This window comes from Neolamprologus brichardi, chromosome 5, assembly GCF_056152115.1.
Source record: "Neolamprologus brichardi isolate AB-2024 chromosome 5, ASM5615211v1, whole genome shotgun sequence".
In the NCBI taxonomy this organism is placed as follows: domain Eukaryota; kingdom Metazoa; phylum Chordata; class Actinopteri; order Cichliformes; family Cichlidae; genus Neolamprologus; species Neolamprologus brichardi.
The window spans coordinates 26247047-26264127 of NC_142108.1; the positions used below are offsets into that span (position 1 = coordinate 26247047).

Below are 17081 nucleotides of genomic sequence, written 5' to 3' on the forward strand. Positions count from 1 at the left end.
CTGAAAGAATTTTTCTGTGTAAAAATGCTTCTAGCTCAACTTTTAATTTCTTTTGTATCAATCCAATGATGAGGATAAGGAGGCGAGGAGGAAGAGGGGATTTCTGGCATATATGACTAAAGAGAATGTTCTCTCTCAATTAGCACAAACTATATTACAGGTACATATGATTGTAATTTACATTTAATTAGAATTCAGATGAAAATATTAAGAATACATACAGTTGTACAACACTACTACAACTCTAGTTCTACTGTTTAAATAACAGCTAAATAAGAGTATCCTGAAAATGATAAGGTCAGATAGAACAACTCTGCTGTCTAGCAGGTGAGTCAGCCGGCTGTTAAGATAGAGACAGAGTCATTTGTCATTCGAATCTTGAGTGTCCGCTGATGGCTGCTTATCCTCAGCTGTGCACACGATCTTTGCTTTGACCTTTTTGTTTGAGGAAATGATAAAGTAGGGGCTGAGAGAGGCATAACATGAAGAGGAAAACACCCTCATATCAGCCACCACCGGTGATACTTTTGACAACGTCAGCATGTAGATCCAGATCACATTTTCAATCCCAAAGAAGACCACATAGAGAACTACCAGGGTTAGCACTGCTTTGGCTGCTCTGGTCTCTGCCCCTCCACCCTGAGAGCGACGAATCCCTTTCATTTGGTGGCTGTGGCGGTGAAGCAGCAGCAGGATGTAACAGCTGGAGCCCACCATCAGGGAAACAAATGCAAAATCCCTCCCAAAGATAGCCACCCCGTTAATCACATAGGACAAGTTGTCTCTGAAGTCCAGAATGCAGAAGTCCAGGTCTATGGTAAAGGCAGAGACAGTGCCATTTCGTGGAGCCATGGTGAATAATGGAGTTGATATGCATATGGCCATATTGAAGAGCCACAGCCCTGCAAAGGTGGGAATAACCAGGGATGGAAGTGAAGGCTTCAGCCTGGACAAGTAAGGCCCAGTAGGGGTGATGGTCACTGCCTGAAACACACTTAGCATGCAGGTCATGCAGACTGACAAAGCCCGGCAAATGCGGTAAGCAGAGATCACCACCTTACAGCCCGGATCATTCAATAGGGCCTTCAGCCCGAACACCGTCATTGACGGGGGGACACCGCGGGTCACCAGCAGCAACAGGTTGGTAAAGGCCAGGTGGCACAGGATCATGTCCACAGGAAGGAGCTTCGGTCCAGTGCAAACGATCTGTGTGTACGCCAAAAGTACCACAGTGTTTCCTAAAATGCCCATACCTGTTTGCAAGAGGAAGGAGACACCTTTGATGGCCACACACAGATCCATGCCACCAAGACCTGCAGCTGTCGTGATTAACAAAGCAGAAAATCTAAACTGTTATAAATACTATACACATAACCTTAATCTTTCAAGATGGCTACACGAGTTTTGATAAAACCAGATAACACCAATTGTGTCACCTGTAGTGAAAATGATGCTCACCTGAAGTTGCAGAGAAAAAGTAAAGTATTTAGTGCTTTAAATGTTGAAGAGCCTTTGTAAGTTCAATATATAATCCTAGATGCCCCTAAGGATTGGCCAAGATATTAGTGCAACAAACTAAATATGACTCATGGTCTCAGAGGACAAGACCCACAAAGGAGACAGCGTCCCCATGGATGTCGATACACTTTTTTGGCTTGCTATATTGACCACTACATGGCTTATAACAGTTCCATGATTAACATGTTCTCAGTGTAAAACTATTCTTTTTAAAAATACTGCCCAAAAACATAATAATAGTAGTGATGGCAGAATTTTGTATGAGGATTATTTTCTAGCTCAATCTGAGTTTTAACTTACGATCATATTAATCAGAGTTAGAATACTTTATTAAGCCCTTAGGAAATTATAAGGTTACTTTGAAATAATGTTACGAATGCCGAAGAGTCATTTCAACGGGCACAACTTTGGAACGTGGAAATTTGCTTTCTTTCAAAGATTCAAGAGAAGGTCAAGAGATTTTAGTTGTTGGTTGCAGTCTGGGAAAATCAGTTCCTTATGTAAATTCTTAAGTGTTATTTTCCTGCACTTTGAAATATCATAAAGCTATTTCCCTGCAGAGTTTTAAAAAATACGGTTGATTGACCATGTTGAGACAGCCGTGAGTGGTTACTGTTTACGCAAAAGCAGCCTGATGATGCTTTGAATGAGCCATCAAGAGGCCTTTACACGCACAGCTGGTGCTTCAGCGTGCGCTCCTTTTCTCCATCATGTCCTGGGAGCATGTTAAAGACACAGAGAAGCAAAACAATTAGCCATATAACAATGCATGTCTGCACAAATTGGGGGCACAGGGACAACTAGACATTATTCATTTATGTTTTAATACTTAGCACCGACAACGGAAGTTTGTTATAAGTATTCCCGTTTTCTAACCAGCTAACCTGTAACTGGCAAATGCGTCTTTATAAGGACTTTAACCTGGTCAGCTGCACAAGTTTATTTTTGTAAAACGGTGTTGTTTGAGAAGCCTGCTTTTCCCTGGGGGTGGAGGTGGGATCGAGGGGGGGGGGGGGGGGGGGGGGGGGGGGGGGCTTGGAATAGATAATCACTAGATGTGTTATTTGCTTCCCTGTGTGTTTTTGTAACATGTTTAAATGTTCTGAGAGCTAATTAAAATGGCAAGTTCAAGCATGTCCTTCCCAGGGGATTGCAACAGTATGCTTCATTGCGAGTTAAAGATTTCTTTTTTTCTCTTGACAGGAAATATGTTCTCGCTGATGTAATCTGTTTTTAGCATTGCTCCTATTCTCCTATTATAATTGTGTTGTTTGTCAGAACAACAGGTGAATATGAGTGTGTGTGTCAAAAAAATATTCTTGTTATATAATATCATAGTCCCTTGAAGCTGCAGACAGCAGAGATTTATTATTGTCCATACTGTACATACATATTCTATATGTGTAAAAAATGCTTTCAGCTCAAGTGCACAGTTGTGTAGTGGCTTCTAGAAAAGCCCACACAATTGGAACAATCTGGACGGCATGCAAATATCATGCACACCCTGTAATGATGAAATTTACGTTACTAGGACACAAGCAGACCCTTGCAGAGCCTTGCGTATCGTCATGTGAAACTGATAAAACCCATTGCGGTTTATGTTAATGCATTTTTTAAAAAATCAGGTCCATTCTTATATGTTCAGCTCAGTTTAGTTAAGAGAAATATCACTTTACACTCTTTTGTTCCTTTGTGTGTGCTGATGAGGGCAAAATCTCTGAACTGGCAGAGGGGTTATTCATTGTATTTCTCACTGCACCTTTTAATCTTTCCAATAGAAAGAAAAATGCACTTTCAGAAGATTTTGACTTAACAGCCTCACAAGGAGATGGGGACAGCTGACCTCCCAGCATTTTACATTTCATTTGTCTTCATCATCTAAAACTCATTCACTCTAAATTCTTCGGGAGCTCACATTTGATTTTTTTTCTATACATAAACATAGCTGATTTTCATGTAATGTTCAATCAGAAACATAACATGACTGGCTTTTAATTTAATTCCTATTTTCATAAAAGCTGGACTAACACAGAGAGGCACAGAACGTCCGCACTAAATGATACATATCCAGACTCGTTAAAAACGTGAACATATAAATATAGAGGGAAACATACTAGACTAGATGACAATCCTGGAAAACAAGAAATATGAAAAAATTAAACTGTAATTAACAAATCTAAATATTTTGTGCATTTGCATGTTCAGTTTTACCCAGTTGGTTTTCAATGACAGAGAAAAAGTATTTCAATTAACAAAACAGAACAAGAATTTTAAAGGAGAAACTGTATCAAACCACCATTAGTGCCAACACATACATTATATTCATAAATAAATATTTGATCAGGGTTTCCTGAATGTGGCCACACTATTTCAAATACTCTATAATTTTCAAAGTAGGACGTGTCTTGTGTGTTCTTACAGGAATTGAGCTTAATGTTCTCTAGCAGTTCCCCGATGTTAAATCATATTGTCCTTACAGCATCCTCACAGTTTAGGTTAAATTCTATTAAGAATTTTTATTGCTGTGGATGAATTACACAATCATAAATCATAAATCGGATCACGCTCCAAATGAAAATTGCAGGTGATCTACCGTGAAGAGTGAGTCAAATGTCCTTTGAATTTCTCCTTTGTTTCCTCTTCCTCCACTGGAGGACACTGTGGTGTTGATATGCGTCTAACCAACACAGGGAGGGTTTCTGATTTGCAGTGGCTTTAAAAAAAGATTGAAGATATGAAAAATGCAAAAGTATTGTTGAGGGTGTTACACAGAGATCTGCATATAGGTTCAGTAATTAGAAAATTGATTTAATTCTCTCTACTCAGTGAAACAGTGACATAGAGGAATGATTGTAATCTCTTTTTTTGACAATAAACATGGGACTGATAGATATTGTGCTTTCATTAATGTCATATCTCTCATCCACTGGTAAGCTCTTTGTACGAGGACACACACAGCTTCCACTGTGTTATCCTGTCTGAAACCCAATACAGGTACAGAAGCAGTCATCTGAATTGATCTCAAGTAATTGGAGGCTGAGGGAAGAGAAGTCAATGGACCATGCAAAACAGATCTTACCTGTCTGCCAGTATAAGAACACAAACACCCTGACTACATCAGGAGAGAAGGATCACAGCGTGACAGGCACAAGGTCCACTTTAGACCTCTTTAGCTTCGACGGTTCTCAGGTAGGAGTTTAACCTTCGAAACGATTTTTTCCTGAAACCATTTAAATGCTAGGCACCATTTGACATTTAGAAGTGCATGACAAATAACATATTGATAATGTGATTTTATTGATTTTCAACTTCCTGTAGGAATGGCATCAGAAGTGTTTGTCCGTGGGATGCTCTTTCTCTCCCTGACCGTTGTGGGAATTCCAGGTAATGCCACTGTAATTGTGGCATTCCTCCTCTTGCTGTACCAGGAGAAGCGACTTTTAGCAGCTGATGCTATTCTCCTGCACCTGGCCTGTGTCAACCTGCTGGTGGTGGCTGTACGTGCTTTGACGGAGACCCTGGCCTCCTTCCGTCTGGCCGACATCTTTGGAGACACAGGCTGTAAATCAGTGATCTTTATCTATAGAGCAACACGTGGCCTCTCAATCTGGCTCACTTTCCTGCTGAGTACCTATCAGTGCTTGAGCATTGCCCCTCCAGGATCAAGCTGGGCTTCTGTTCGTGCCTTGTTAGGTCACTATTTGGCCTTTGTGTTCCTCTTCCTTTGGGTTCTCAATGCCTGCATGACGACAGCAGCCATCCTGTTTTCTTTCAGTACCAAGAATGAAACTAGCCCGATAGACAATGGCATTAATGTACAATTCTGCTATTTGAACTTTCCTTCAAAGCTGTCCAGAGATGCCAACGGGGCAATCCAGGTTGGCAGGGATGTTGTGCCCATGGCCCTCATGACACTCGCAAGTCTGATTATCCTGGTATTCCTTTACAAGCACAGCCAGCAGGTGAAGGGACTCCGCAGTAGTGGTGCTGGAAATGGTGGAGCTGAACAACGAGCTGCCAAAGCTGTGGTGGCACTTGTGACCTTGTATGTTGTCTTCTATGGGGCAGATAATGGGCTTTGGGTGTACACCCTCACTGTGAAGAAAACCATGAGTTCCTCACTGATCTCTGACCTGCGTTTATTCTTTGGCTCGCTATATGCAGCACTAAGCCCTGTGGTTATAATTGCATCAAACAGGAAGGTGAACAGCAGGCTGGGGTGTGTAGCACATGAGACGTCTGCTGTGGAGAAAATCAAAAATCTTTCTAGCATGTGAGGCCTGCTGGGATCAGTTGATCACTGGGCTGAGATTAACCTCAGACAGAATTTTTGAAACTCTGGGTCATGCATCGGTTATTCTGTCTTTGAAATATACTGAGTACACTATTTTCCACAATTTCCCAATTTTGCTTAAAATTTGGGAATTGCAGTGTCTTTTTTCCCGTGTAATCGCTTTGGTAGTTATTAATTCACAACATGATGCCTTTTTCTTTGTTAAAGAGATGTGTTTTAATTCAAATACCTAATAGTTCCTTATTTATTATGTCACTATCAATCAGAACAACCCTGTTACTGAGTACAAGTCTGTACAGATCTCTGCTGATCTGGCACTATGTTCTTTTGTTAGTTTATATTCCCTCTATATTAATTGGGAGGAAGAATTATAGTTGGTTGACATGGGCTCAATGTAGCTGCCTATTTAGCTATAATTAAGGCTTTGAATGTAATCTGGGAAGTGTCCTGTGCTAATGAGCCCGGCTAATTGTCCCACAGAGAATTGTTTAAAACCTTATGGAAAAAACTATATTCTTTGGAGGGAAAAAAGCGATGTTCATTAATCAACAATGAGTTACTCCGTTCCGTGCACATGTTATATTGTATGTCTAGGCTTCTTGGGTACAGTTATAAGACTTTAAGGACACAAAAATACATCTTGGCAAAAGCTCAGATGAGCTTGCTGTGAAAGTGGGAGTTTAGGAGTCATTATGTAATTGCTATGTCTCGGAGAAGTAAGTGTAAAGAGAGAGAGAGAGAGAGACAGGGTGAGGACACAGCAACCTCTGTGAGTGACAGTCAAAAAGACATAAAGTGGGGCTGCCAGCACTCTGTGATCCTGCAATAACTCTAAAGTGCAATCAGTGCAGCGGTATTCAACTACTGTCGCATTGCAGGTATGAATGAGGAGGACAAGTCCTCTTTCAGTGCTTGTGCAGAACTGTTGCTTTCACCATCACATTACCTTCAAAGGGCATTAAAGGCCATATCTTTTATCTAAAAAACAAAAAAACAAAGCCCTGTTAAAAATTTATTGTAAAAGTTGCAACCATTAAAACCCTCGATAATGTGATTATATGACTTAAGCTTCTCTGAGGATGAAAAATTCCATGTGTCTTACTCTTCAAACCACTGAAATCTGATTAGCACTTTACACAGACTCCGGTGGAATGAAGGATAGAATACATGGATGGTTTCACAAGTGAAGTGAGCACGCTGAAGCCTCCCTTCAGGGGTTGAATCACTGGGAACGTTGACACCGATTTCAGTGATGTCACTCTTTCTGTTTCTGTCAGGGAAGAAGAGGTTGATTAATTAAAGAGAACAAATACATGAAAGACAGGTTCCATTGGAGTGTATGCTCAAGTTTCCTTCTGCACAGGTTGTGTGAAGGGCGTGCAGGGCGAGGCCTCTCCCTGCACAAGTAAGGACCTGTTTTCGATGTTTTCCATCCTTTTGCAGTCTTTTCAGCTTGATGAATGCAGGGTGCTGATTAACATGTACAGTCCAAACCCACACAATTATAACCATCTATTACAGCATCTCACAGCCTTTAGTTCAAGCATTTACTCCTAACACTTAAGTATTCACTTTACAAAAAAACCCTGTAAGTGCCCGTCTATGCACACTTTTCAGTCTGAAGTCTCATTTCACCTGTATGACAAGGCAATGCACTTGCCACCTAGAAAACACAACAAGGCACAACTAATTGATATTTATCCCCCCAAAAAAAGAATTTAAAAAAAATCTACGAATGCTAACCCTTCTCTTTCCTTGTGTGTAGTTAGGCAAGGTATACGACACAAACCTGTGCAAAGCCACAAACGAAAAAGCTGTCAAGTTTTCCGGGGTGGTGGATTTAAATGAAACCGAAGTGTTGCATTAAGTCACGCCAGGTGATCCTCTTCTGCTGTGCCTGATTTCAGTCTGTTTACCTGCACCAGGTACAGGCATATTTGTCCCTGTGTCCACCAATGGAAAAGCAGCAAGAGGGTTAAACCTCCCCCTTTTCTGCCTTGAAGCAATTCCACACCCCAAAAACAGCTTCTTCTTTTTTTTCCCTTTTCTTTTACCCGGGAACTAAATGTTAAACCAGAACTGTCCCCTCCCCCACAGAAACGTTTATGAATTACACAAACATCCAAATGTTAATCATAGAAACCACTATGTGCAAAAAGTGGCAAAAAGCACAAATGTATAACAACCTCCTAATATCAATAGTTTGATAATGATGATCATAAATGAAGTTCATTTGAGAGCACCATCAACCTGCCAACCTCTTTATTAAATCCTGTAACCTTAAACGTTATTTTGTGGATTAAAATACATCTTAGTTGCTAATCCCATGAAAATCTTTCTCCGAATATAGCAACTGGGGTTTATTATTCTAATGAAAAAGTATCAGTAATAAAATAATTCTTAAAAAGTTCTGCTTAAAAAAACTAAATTTTGAAGAAATGACAGACGTAATAAGCTCTTTTCAAGCTTGCTGATGTTGTCTTTGCCTTTCCTTCAAAAGGACATTTTTTCAGCTGTCTTGTTTAGAGAATCTGAGTGAAGCTACTGATGGAGAATGCCACAGAAAACTGTACTTTTATGTAAATTCATTTGGTATTTTTTTAAAAATGCAGGGGTGATGGTTTAAAAAACAACAACAAAAAAAGCCATCTAGGAAGTAGCTTTAATTCAGTGCAGTGTTCATCTGGGGTTCATCTGGGTTCGAATCGCTGAATTATACCTTACCTCAGAATAGCTGACAGGAGGTGACCCGAGTTTAACACAATCTTTATTAAAACATTTTTACAATCTTAAGTTACAGAGTTAGATGTGTGTGACCCATTTCCTTGCATCCACCCAGTTTAACTGATTCTTTGAGACAGAGCGCACACACCGTCATGTTTCGACTTGTCTGGAATGCTGCATTGCACCTAAGCAAGGAAGTCAAAAGAAGAACATTTAGACAGCTGAGGTAAAAGTTAGCCCTGTTCAGTCTCAGCAAACACAGCAAAACTTTTTCATTTTATACTCTTTAACTCCCCTTTTTGTTGCAGAGACTGAAATATGAAATACAAGGTTAATATAAACACAAACATGGAAATTGTGGAGTTTCAATGTTTAAAGTTCTGGCAGTTCTGATTTTATTTACACTCTAGCAGAAACATGTTAGTGAGGGAATAGTTTGCGAATGGAAATTAGGCTTATTTTTTTATTTATTTTTTGAGGGTTGGATAAGCAGATTGATGTCATTCTGGTGTTTCAGCACTAACTACAGGCATGAGCAGGATATATGGAGAAACACCGAGCTGGCTCGTTCTAACCAAAGACAGCAAATAGCACCTTTAAAGCTCACTAATTAAAATGCTATACTTTTGTGTTTGAGCTGCACAAAAGAGCGGCGTAAAAATTAAATAAAGCAAAAAAGAAATAAAGGCTTGTTGGTTTGGACAGTATCGGGTGGACTGTTATTCTGTTTCTGGACTGTGCTAATCAATACTCTGTCTCTGCTGGCATTAATAATATTCATGCAAGTCTAAGTAGAGTTAAAAGAAATAGTAGACCAAGTCTCTTTTAATTTAGTATTCAGTAGTCTGCTCAAAATAAACAATGTGAAGACGAACTGAATCTGTATGACTGACCAAATTGGCATAATAAATGAAACTACTAGAATACCACAGTACTTAAAGTATAATCTATGACACGGTAAATAGAATTTGAAGGGTATTTATGTAGAGCCCATACTAACCGCTCACCATTCACAGAGACATTCATAAAGCACTTTATTATATGCAGTTCAAACACCCCACTTTAAAGCCTAAGGCCAGTTCGGAGTCACCAGTTACCCATATGTGTATGCCCTTTGAGCGTGTCAGTAAACAGGCACATGGGGAACGTGCAACCTCCACAGAGAAAAGCTTCAGGTTCAGTCCAGTATGGAAGATTGGGTGGGGTTTGGTTCACAAGCCTGGGGGCAGTAGCCTGCTGCAACTCCACCATGCTCAGGTAAAAAATGCACCACTGTACTGATACATGAAATAAACATTTAGGATGCCTTGCTCCTTATCTAACAGTGTCTCTTACCGTAAGAAAAAGGAGAAATATAGTGTAATAGAGCGTTTTTATTTCAGCTTCTGAACAATAACAGAATATTAATAATCTTTCTCCAGAAAGATAGAGCCGCTGGATTGGCTGAAATGAAAGCTGAAACCTGTTCTGACATGAACTGAAGTTCCAGTGTAGGCTATGTAAGAATTCTCTCAATACGTATGTGGCTCATAATTTATTACTCATGGGTGAATTAGTTTTTGTTTTATCTTCATACAGGTAGTCTCACGGAGATCAAGATATCTTTTTAAAGTAAGAGAGAGAAATAAATGTATATCAGGCAAGAACAGGCTTCATTGGCATGTCAGTTTGCAAAGATTTATCGTTTGATGAGCCAATCCCGTGTCCCTGAGGCACACTGATTCATGCTGAATGCTGTGTGAAAGCATAAGCCCAGCGCCCAGATTTTAATCTCTTTAAATGACTACGGTTAAAAGGCAGCTAACACAGTAGGGGTTCAAAACTGAAAGTTGAATTAAACTCCAGGAATATAGTATATCTGTATCTGCAAACTACTTGGTAAATACACTATTTTGTTATTTTGATTAAAATGCCTGAATATTGAAGCTAATGTAACATAGACAAGTCTACTTAATTAAAAAAACAAACACACAAATAAACAAAAAAGAAAGGAAAACCCTGTGACATGCAGGGTCTTACGCAACTTGAAAAACTGACATCAGATACATACACCACTAACTAACCAAAAACATCTTAAATATAGTCTAATAAGGCATATAAAATTAATTGGCTTAAATGTTGACTTTGAATTGTTTAGTACTGTGAAAAACCTGAGGCACTTTGCATAATTAGACTTATTTACGTATGGCATATATAATTGCCTCAAATTCATTGTGTAGCAAGATAACAACTCGCAATCATAAACACAGAGGTGGTCATGTCATGGCTTGCATGTATGAACATTTCAGGAACAGGCTTTCTTGCCTTTTATGACATTGCAATAGATCTAAGCAGCAGCAGAATAGAATCCAGAGTGTGCACATTTTTTAAACCACTGTATGTACAAAGTAGCTCCACCAATCTCATCGCTTACCTTCACCCAACAACATAAGAATGACCCCATACACACTGCCTGTACAACCAAAGCTTTTAACTGAGAAGGTGTCAGACCTGCCAAGTCAGTCACTAGTTTTAAACTCTGTTCATTTTACCACCTTAAAAAAAGACTGAGACCCAGATCCTGTGTGGGACCTCAACTGTGCATGTAAGTGACAACATTAATGGACTCTCTACTCATTTTTTAAATGTATTTTATTAAGATAAATGAGAGCCAAATGTCCCCTGTCAAAGCTGGTTGCCTGTCCAGTATATATGGTGTTATGGATAACTTTGTAACCATAATCCTTTTAGAGCTTTACAATCTGCCATAGTATTTTTAAAGCACACAAAAACGGATCTAATATTGATCATTATTCCATTTTTCCACGCTGAAGACAGCTAATGCTATTGCTACCATTATCACTAGTGCCCATGCAATAAAGATGCAGTTGAGTACTGTGTGTCTCTTTTTAAAATTTGAATTGATGGTTGTACAATATGAATCAAGTTAGTAATATTTTGGAAGAAAACGTGCTTCTTATTTGCTTTCTTTCCCAGAGTCAAATTAGACTAAAACTATATCTCTGTGGTAATTAATGGTGGGTAAATATTCTGTCACCCGTGAATGTGTTATATCTTGCTTATTTAATCTGTGCCAATCCAATCCAAAGTGTGAAAACCACAGGTTGTGGTTTCAAAGGGATTATATGCTGTATTTCTTGGATGTATACAGCATACACTTCAGTTTTGATTTATATTATACAAATGAGAAGTAATGTGTTAATTCGGGGTGCTGACATGTGAATTTTCTTACCGCTAGACAAGAGACTAAGTTTCGCCTTTATTTCCACTCTTTGTGCTTTTATAAGCTAATTAGCCGGTAGTACTGAGCAGCTGGGTTAGCAGTGACAAAAGGGATGCTTTCCTTAGATGGTAAAGTGTTCCTTTCAAATGTTACACTGTAGTAGACGTTAGGATTTTGCCCTTATCTTTCTCATCTTTCCCACTAAATGCCAGAAAGGTGGAATTTTCCACAAGCCACTACCCCGAGTTTGCTGTGGAATGCAGACAAGATGGAGCAAGCCTGCAGAGAACGACATCTCAGCAGTAACAGTATGTTGAGGTACTTAGCTTGTGCACATCATGCCCACCTCCTTAATTCTCCCTTCAGGGGGTTTTGTTGAGCTATTACTCAAATTGTAGCGCTGTTCTGTAGTTGCTACTGTTGCTGTGAGGTTCCTGCAGAGGGCCACCGTAGAGTCACTCATTTCCGCAGTCTGAATTCTATGACTCATTCTGGTTGAATATTGTTGTTTATTTCACGTCGCTAGTTTTATGCAGTAAGCCTCAATCCATCTTTCAATATGTTTGTTCATCTTAGTAAATTTCACAAAGGCCCTAAAAGAAGGAGGATGTTCTAACTCAACTCTAAATTCAAAGCTGTACGAGACATTTACGACTGGTCTTTTAAACAGCCTTAGATTGCTATCGGTGCCTTAGAGCAACAGACCTTGTAAAGTTGCACAATGTGGGGCATGTGCTGACACAACAGCCACACGTATCTCATCTCTCCACTAGCCCCCTTTGCACATGTAGTGGAAGAGGAAAATCACATTTGAGTAAAATGACCAATGAACAGTACAAAATCTCAGACAGTCATATTTCTGTACACTTTATATGTTTTTACATAGTACTTGAATGCATCTCATGGTTCTTTGATATACATACATACATACAGTATATGGGATGACATATTGCCCAGAGTGGGGAGTTACTGGTATGTGATAATAAGGAGTATTCCTGCAACATATTATGAAAAATTGAGCTTCCTTGAGCTTTTTCAGAATAAGTGGTGTCACTCCACCCACTTAAAGCTGAATAATAGATCTGATGAATCCTCTGTGTATCATGCAGCTGCTGTCAGAGTAATTACAAAAGACACGAGTGGAACACTCACACAGCCATATCAGAGTTTATATGAGTTGAGAGTATCACAGTATTGCAGGAGCACACTGTAGCCCAGAGACTAGAATAAGTCTGCTTTCCATGGTCTGCTGATGTGAACAACCTCACAAATTAAAGGCACACTTGCTGGTTCTGTTGTGGTTGCCCCGTTGAGACCCTAAATCCCCCCAAAAAGTCCAGCCAGCTTAATTTTGTGTTTTGTGTTCAGAACATTTGCCATGAGTTCTGAATTTTGAGCTGCTGTTTGGTGCTATAAGGACATCAAACAGTGTACCTCCAGGGGAAGGAGAGGGCGCCACCTGTTGATTTTTTTAAAGTATTTGAAACAAAGGGGCAGCTTGAACAATGCCAGTGTAGAGCATCATGGTTGCATGAAGCTGTTATATTGCTATATTTCCCCGCAGTACGTAGGAGAATACACAACACACTGGATGGCAGATTCATTACATTTTGCATCTCAACCCAGAAACCAGCCAGCTATTTTATAATTTGCTGTTACCTGGATAAACAAATCTTAATAAAAGCAAGCTCACCATGTGACCTGTTTGTGATCCAGCTTTACATAAACATGCAGAACTACTGTTGTTTATACCGACTGTGCACGCTTTGCCCACATTAAATATTTGGTACTCCAGCCTCGCTTTAAGTGTCCTTGGTTCTGCATAAAAGGTACATGTTCATAGTGATGATCGGTAGCGTGAAGCAGCAATATATTTACAGAACAGGTCTAAGGAACCTGAAAAAAAAAATCCACATATTTTGACAGGCATCACATCAGCACAGCTCTAGTCACGACTCGCCTTATATTATCCTAATTGGTGTATCTCAACAAAACAAATGGTGAAATGCTTGCACGGAAACAATTCTTCCAGCACTTTCACATCACACTTCAGAAACAGTTGAGTAACAAAATTGTCCAGGCAAAGAAGAACAAAAAACCCAAAAACAATAAAAACACAAGGCGCTTACATATAATAAGGAGACTGGAGGATGTAAGAGCTGTTTGAGCAACTTCACTACAAAAGCAAAAACAATGTGTCTCATGATGATTATTATATTTATGTCTTTATATGTGCTGTCACCATATAATACCTGCCTCCTAACCAGCAGTGTTGAATCATTTATTGGACTGTATTTATGCAGCATAACATAAGATTACTTATCACTGAAGCCCGCATCATTTAAAACACACAAACACACACAGAAGAGAGGCAATTTGAAGTGCAAATCAGTGGCTCCATTCATGATTGTAACGATACTCGAGGAAAATAGGCAGCTGAGGACACTAGTTTTTTCCAGTGTCACAGGTTTTGTAGGAGTCTCAATGCACTGAATAATGTATTGACTCATTTGTCTGGAGGAGCGCCACAGTAAGCCAGACGATCAATGGCACAGCAGCAGTGCCAGATTAGCTTTTAAAGAACTGCCAGCTTTTTTCACAGCTGTGTTCATCCTTGTATTTGAAAACTATTCTGATGTTAATTTCTAAATTTGTGTCCTGGAACATAATTGATGGGCAGTGCTAGTCAGGAGTGGTTTCTCGCAGCGCTGTTCCTAATAAACAAAATCTGTTATGAATATGTTTGCTTTTTTCCCCAACAAAATATATATATTTAATTTTTTATATAAGAAAACACATCAACCAGAAACAATAAACCAGCAAAAAGATACACTAGTGACAACAAACTGCTCCTCCCATGCTACACATGGCACTTCACATCCCTATAAACAACATGCAAAACACCCTTTAAAGAAAATAAGATGTCACTGTAGATTAGCACAGTTTGTGATGGATGGTCATAAGCAACAAGTCTTAATCTTCACCAAGGCAATATATGCTTGAAAAACTCAATTTTCCATGATGCTAAATTTTTTAGAGGATTTTAAAAACATTACCTTGGCAATAACGTAAAATAATAAAACTCTAAATTATTGATTTTTATCTCTATCATTTAAAGTTATGGTTCCCTCTATGTACTCATATGCTCTACGTCCCTTCTACCATCAACCTCTCAACATGCACACAAATAGTAACGCACACACGAGGCTCTTTTACTTGAACTTCTCCACCTTAGCTATACCCTCCTGCGTTCCCATTAACAGTAGAGGGCATTGGAAACATCACCTCATCACCTCCCTACAGGACCAAGGCCCTCCACCTGACCTTGGAAAATGTCCAAGCCGGCAGCACATCAAGCCTCAGAAGGGGAGAGGAGTTCAGGTTGCATGATGAAGGTCAGCATACTGCAGCCTTGTTGCATGCTGACGAGATCTGCTACTTTAGACAGAAGGTGAGTTTTCATGGTTTCATCTTTTTTATCATTTGACTAAAACTCCATAGATGTTTTTACACTCTGACCCCAACTGCTAAGCTGCACTGCACTGATCAGGCCTTCATAATACATGATCAGAAATGCAACGTGGCTTCGTGTTGTTGTTTTCCAACACCTTTGAAACTCCATCTGGCAGCTAAAGCCGACATCTGAGCGGCATTCACATAAAGCGAGATCACCACTCACCAACGCTTTCATGTGAAAATACAATCTTGCTTTTTAGAAATAGGGTAGGCGGAGGCAGAAACAGAAAAGTCCATTAATAAGGAAGATGGAGTCTAATGCAGAATCGACCAGTAGGTCTTTTAACGATCTCTAGCCATTCATTGATCACGCACTGCAAGACAGGAACAAAGAAAGCTTTGAGGGGAACGACTCCTTGGCTCTGCTTCCACTTCAAAAATCAGTCATCACGTCTCTTAGCTGTAGAGCTCTGTTCTTCAAAAAATAAATACAATCATATATAAAATACAGATCTTAGTAATTAATCTTTGAATAACAATTTTACTTGAATATTTTTTTTTCTTCTGTTAAACTAAATTGTAGTCTATTAACAAATATCAGTACTTTGAAGCATTTCATCGTTAACATACTGTGCATTCATAGTAGTTCAATCTCTTAGAGATTAAGTATTTCACCCATGCTAGGGGCATAACCCTAGGATGAATGGATTTAATGGCTCAAATGTAATTCTGAGCAGAGGAATATTAAGGCCTTTTTGTGCCTCCATCAAGCTCAAAACTTCTTTGAGCTTGAATTCATGACATAAAACCTGCTAAACATTTTTGCAGTAAGGAAATGTTATGAAATGTTTTGCAGTGACCACTTACTATATTCCAAAGACAATTTTCCAGACCATCGTTATATCTGTGAAAAATTTACCGATTTTAAACAAGGTTGGTTTTCACCCTATCATTAATTGTTGATTTGGTTTGCTACTCATAAAATATATCTAAATTCTATAAAGCTGCCATGTGGCTTCAACAAACCGAAATGCAATAATGGACAAAACCATGGTGCGAGTTTGGTGCACCATCAGCTGTGACTACTAAAAGCTCCAATCTGTACCACTGCAGTTTGGAATATAACTCTAGGGGCTGGTTTACCAGCTGATGTTGAGGTTATTTGAAACGGGCACAGAGGCAGCGGTTATCTGAGCAGTAACCACGTTTACAGCTTCAACCACAGCAGCTGGGCTGGGCAGCTCATGCAATAATTGCATCACTGGATCATCTCTATTTTCTGTAGTATTTCAAAAGCATTTCCGCAAACTCGCAGTGTATTAAAACTGGACTGTAACAACCTGCCAACTGTGCATATGGGTAGGGGAAATGCAAACCATATTGTGCAGCATCGCAGAAGTAGTTAAGAAAACATTTCCCATCGCGAGCCGTAGGGGCTCTGTATAATTATGTTATTGTTCCAGCAATATGGCCAGACAATGCACAAGTCACATCATCAAGGAAAAAAAAAATTTTCACCAGGTTCCCATTTTCACAAAAATGTATTAGTGGAGTACAGCACGGAGATGACAGCTATTGATTCAAACATATGAGTCTCCTGGATTTCTGCCCAGTCTGTTGTACAAAAGTTATGTCCTCCTGAGTTTATCTGCCAGTGTGTCCTTAGTTTTGACCTCTGAATCTCTTGTTGCTTTGTTGCTGCACCATTACTCTTTCAAAATAATGGAATCACACTTTGAAAAGAAGACAAGCTGCAGGAAAATAACAGAAATAATTTTAGTATTTTTTTTGTTTCCCAGAAGTGAGATCAAGGCAAAGACACAACAGCAGAAACTTTTTTCGACTGGATATAAACAATAGCGTATT

The 17081-nt window shown here is 39.4% G+C and overlaps 2 protein-coding genes across 2 annotated transcripts; one reads left to right on the plus strand and one right to left on the minus strand.

Moving 5' to 3' along the window:
* Window positions 1-356: 356 nt before the first annotated feature.
* Window positions 357-1302, minus strand: ora1 (olfactory receptor class A related 1). Its single transcript, XM_006782887.3, has one exon. The coding sequence runs from the start codon at window positions 1300-1302 to the stop codon at window positions 361-363; it is 942 nt and encodes a 313-aa protein (XP_006782950.2). The 3' UTR covers window positions 357-360.
* A 3536-nt stretch (window positions 1303-4838) lies between these two features.
* ora2 (olfactory receptor class A related 2) lies at window positions 4839-5795 on the plus strand. Its single transcript, XM_006782886.2, has one exon. It carries the CDS (start codon window positions 4839-4841, stop codon window positions 5793-5795), a length of 957 nt encoding a protein of 318 aa, XP_006782949.2.
* The last annotated feature ends 11286 nt before the right edge of the window (window positions 5796-17081 follow it).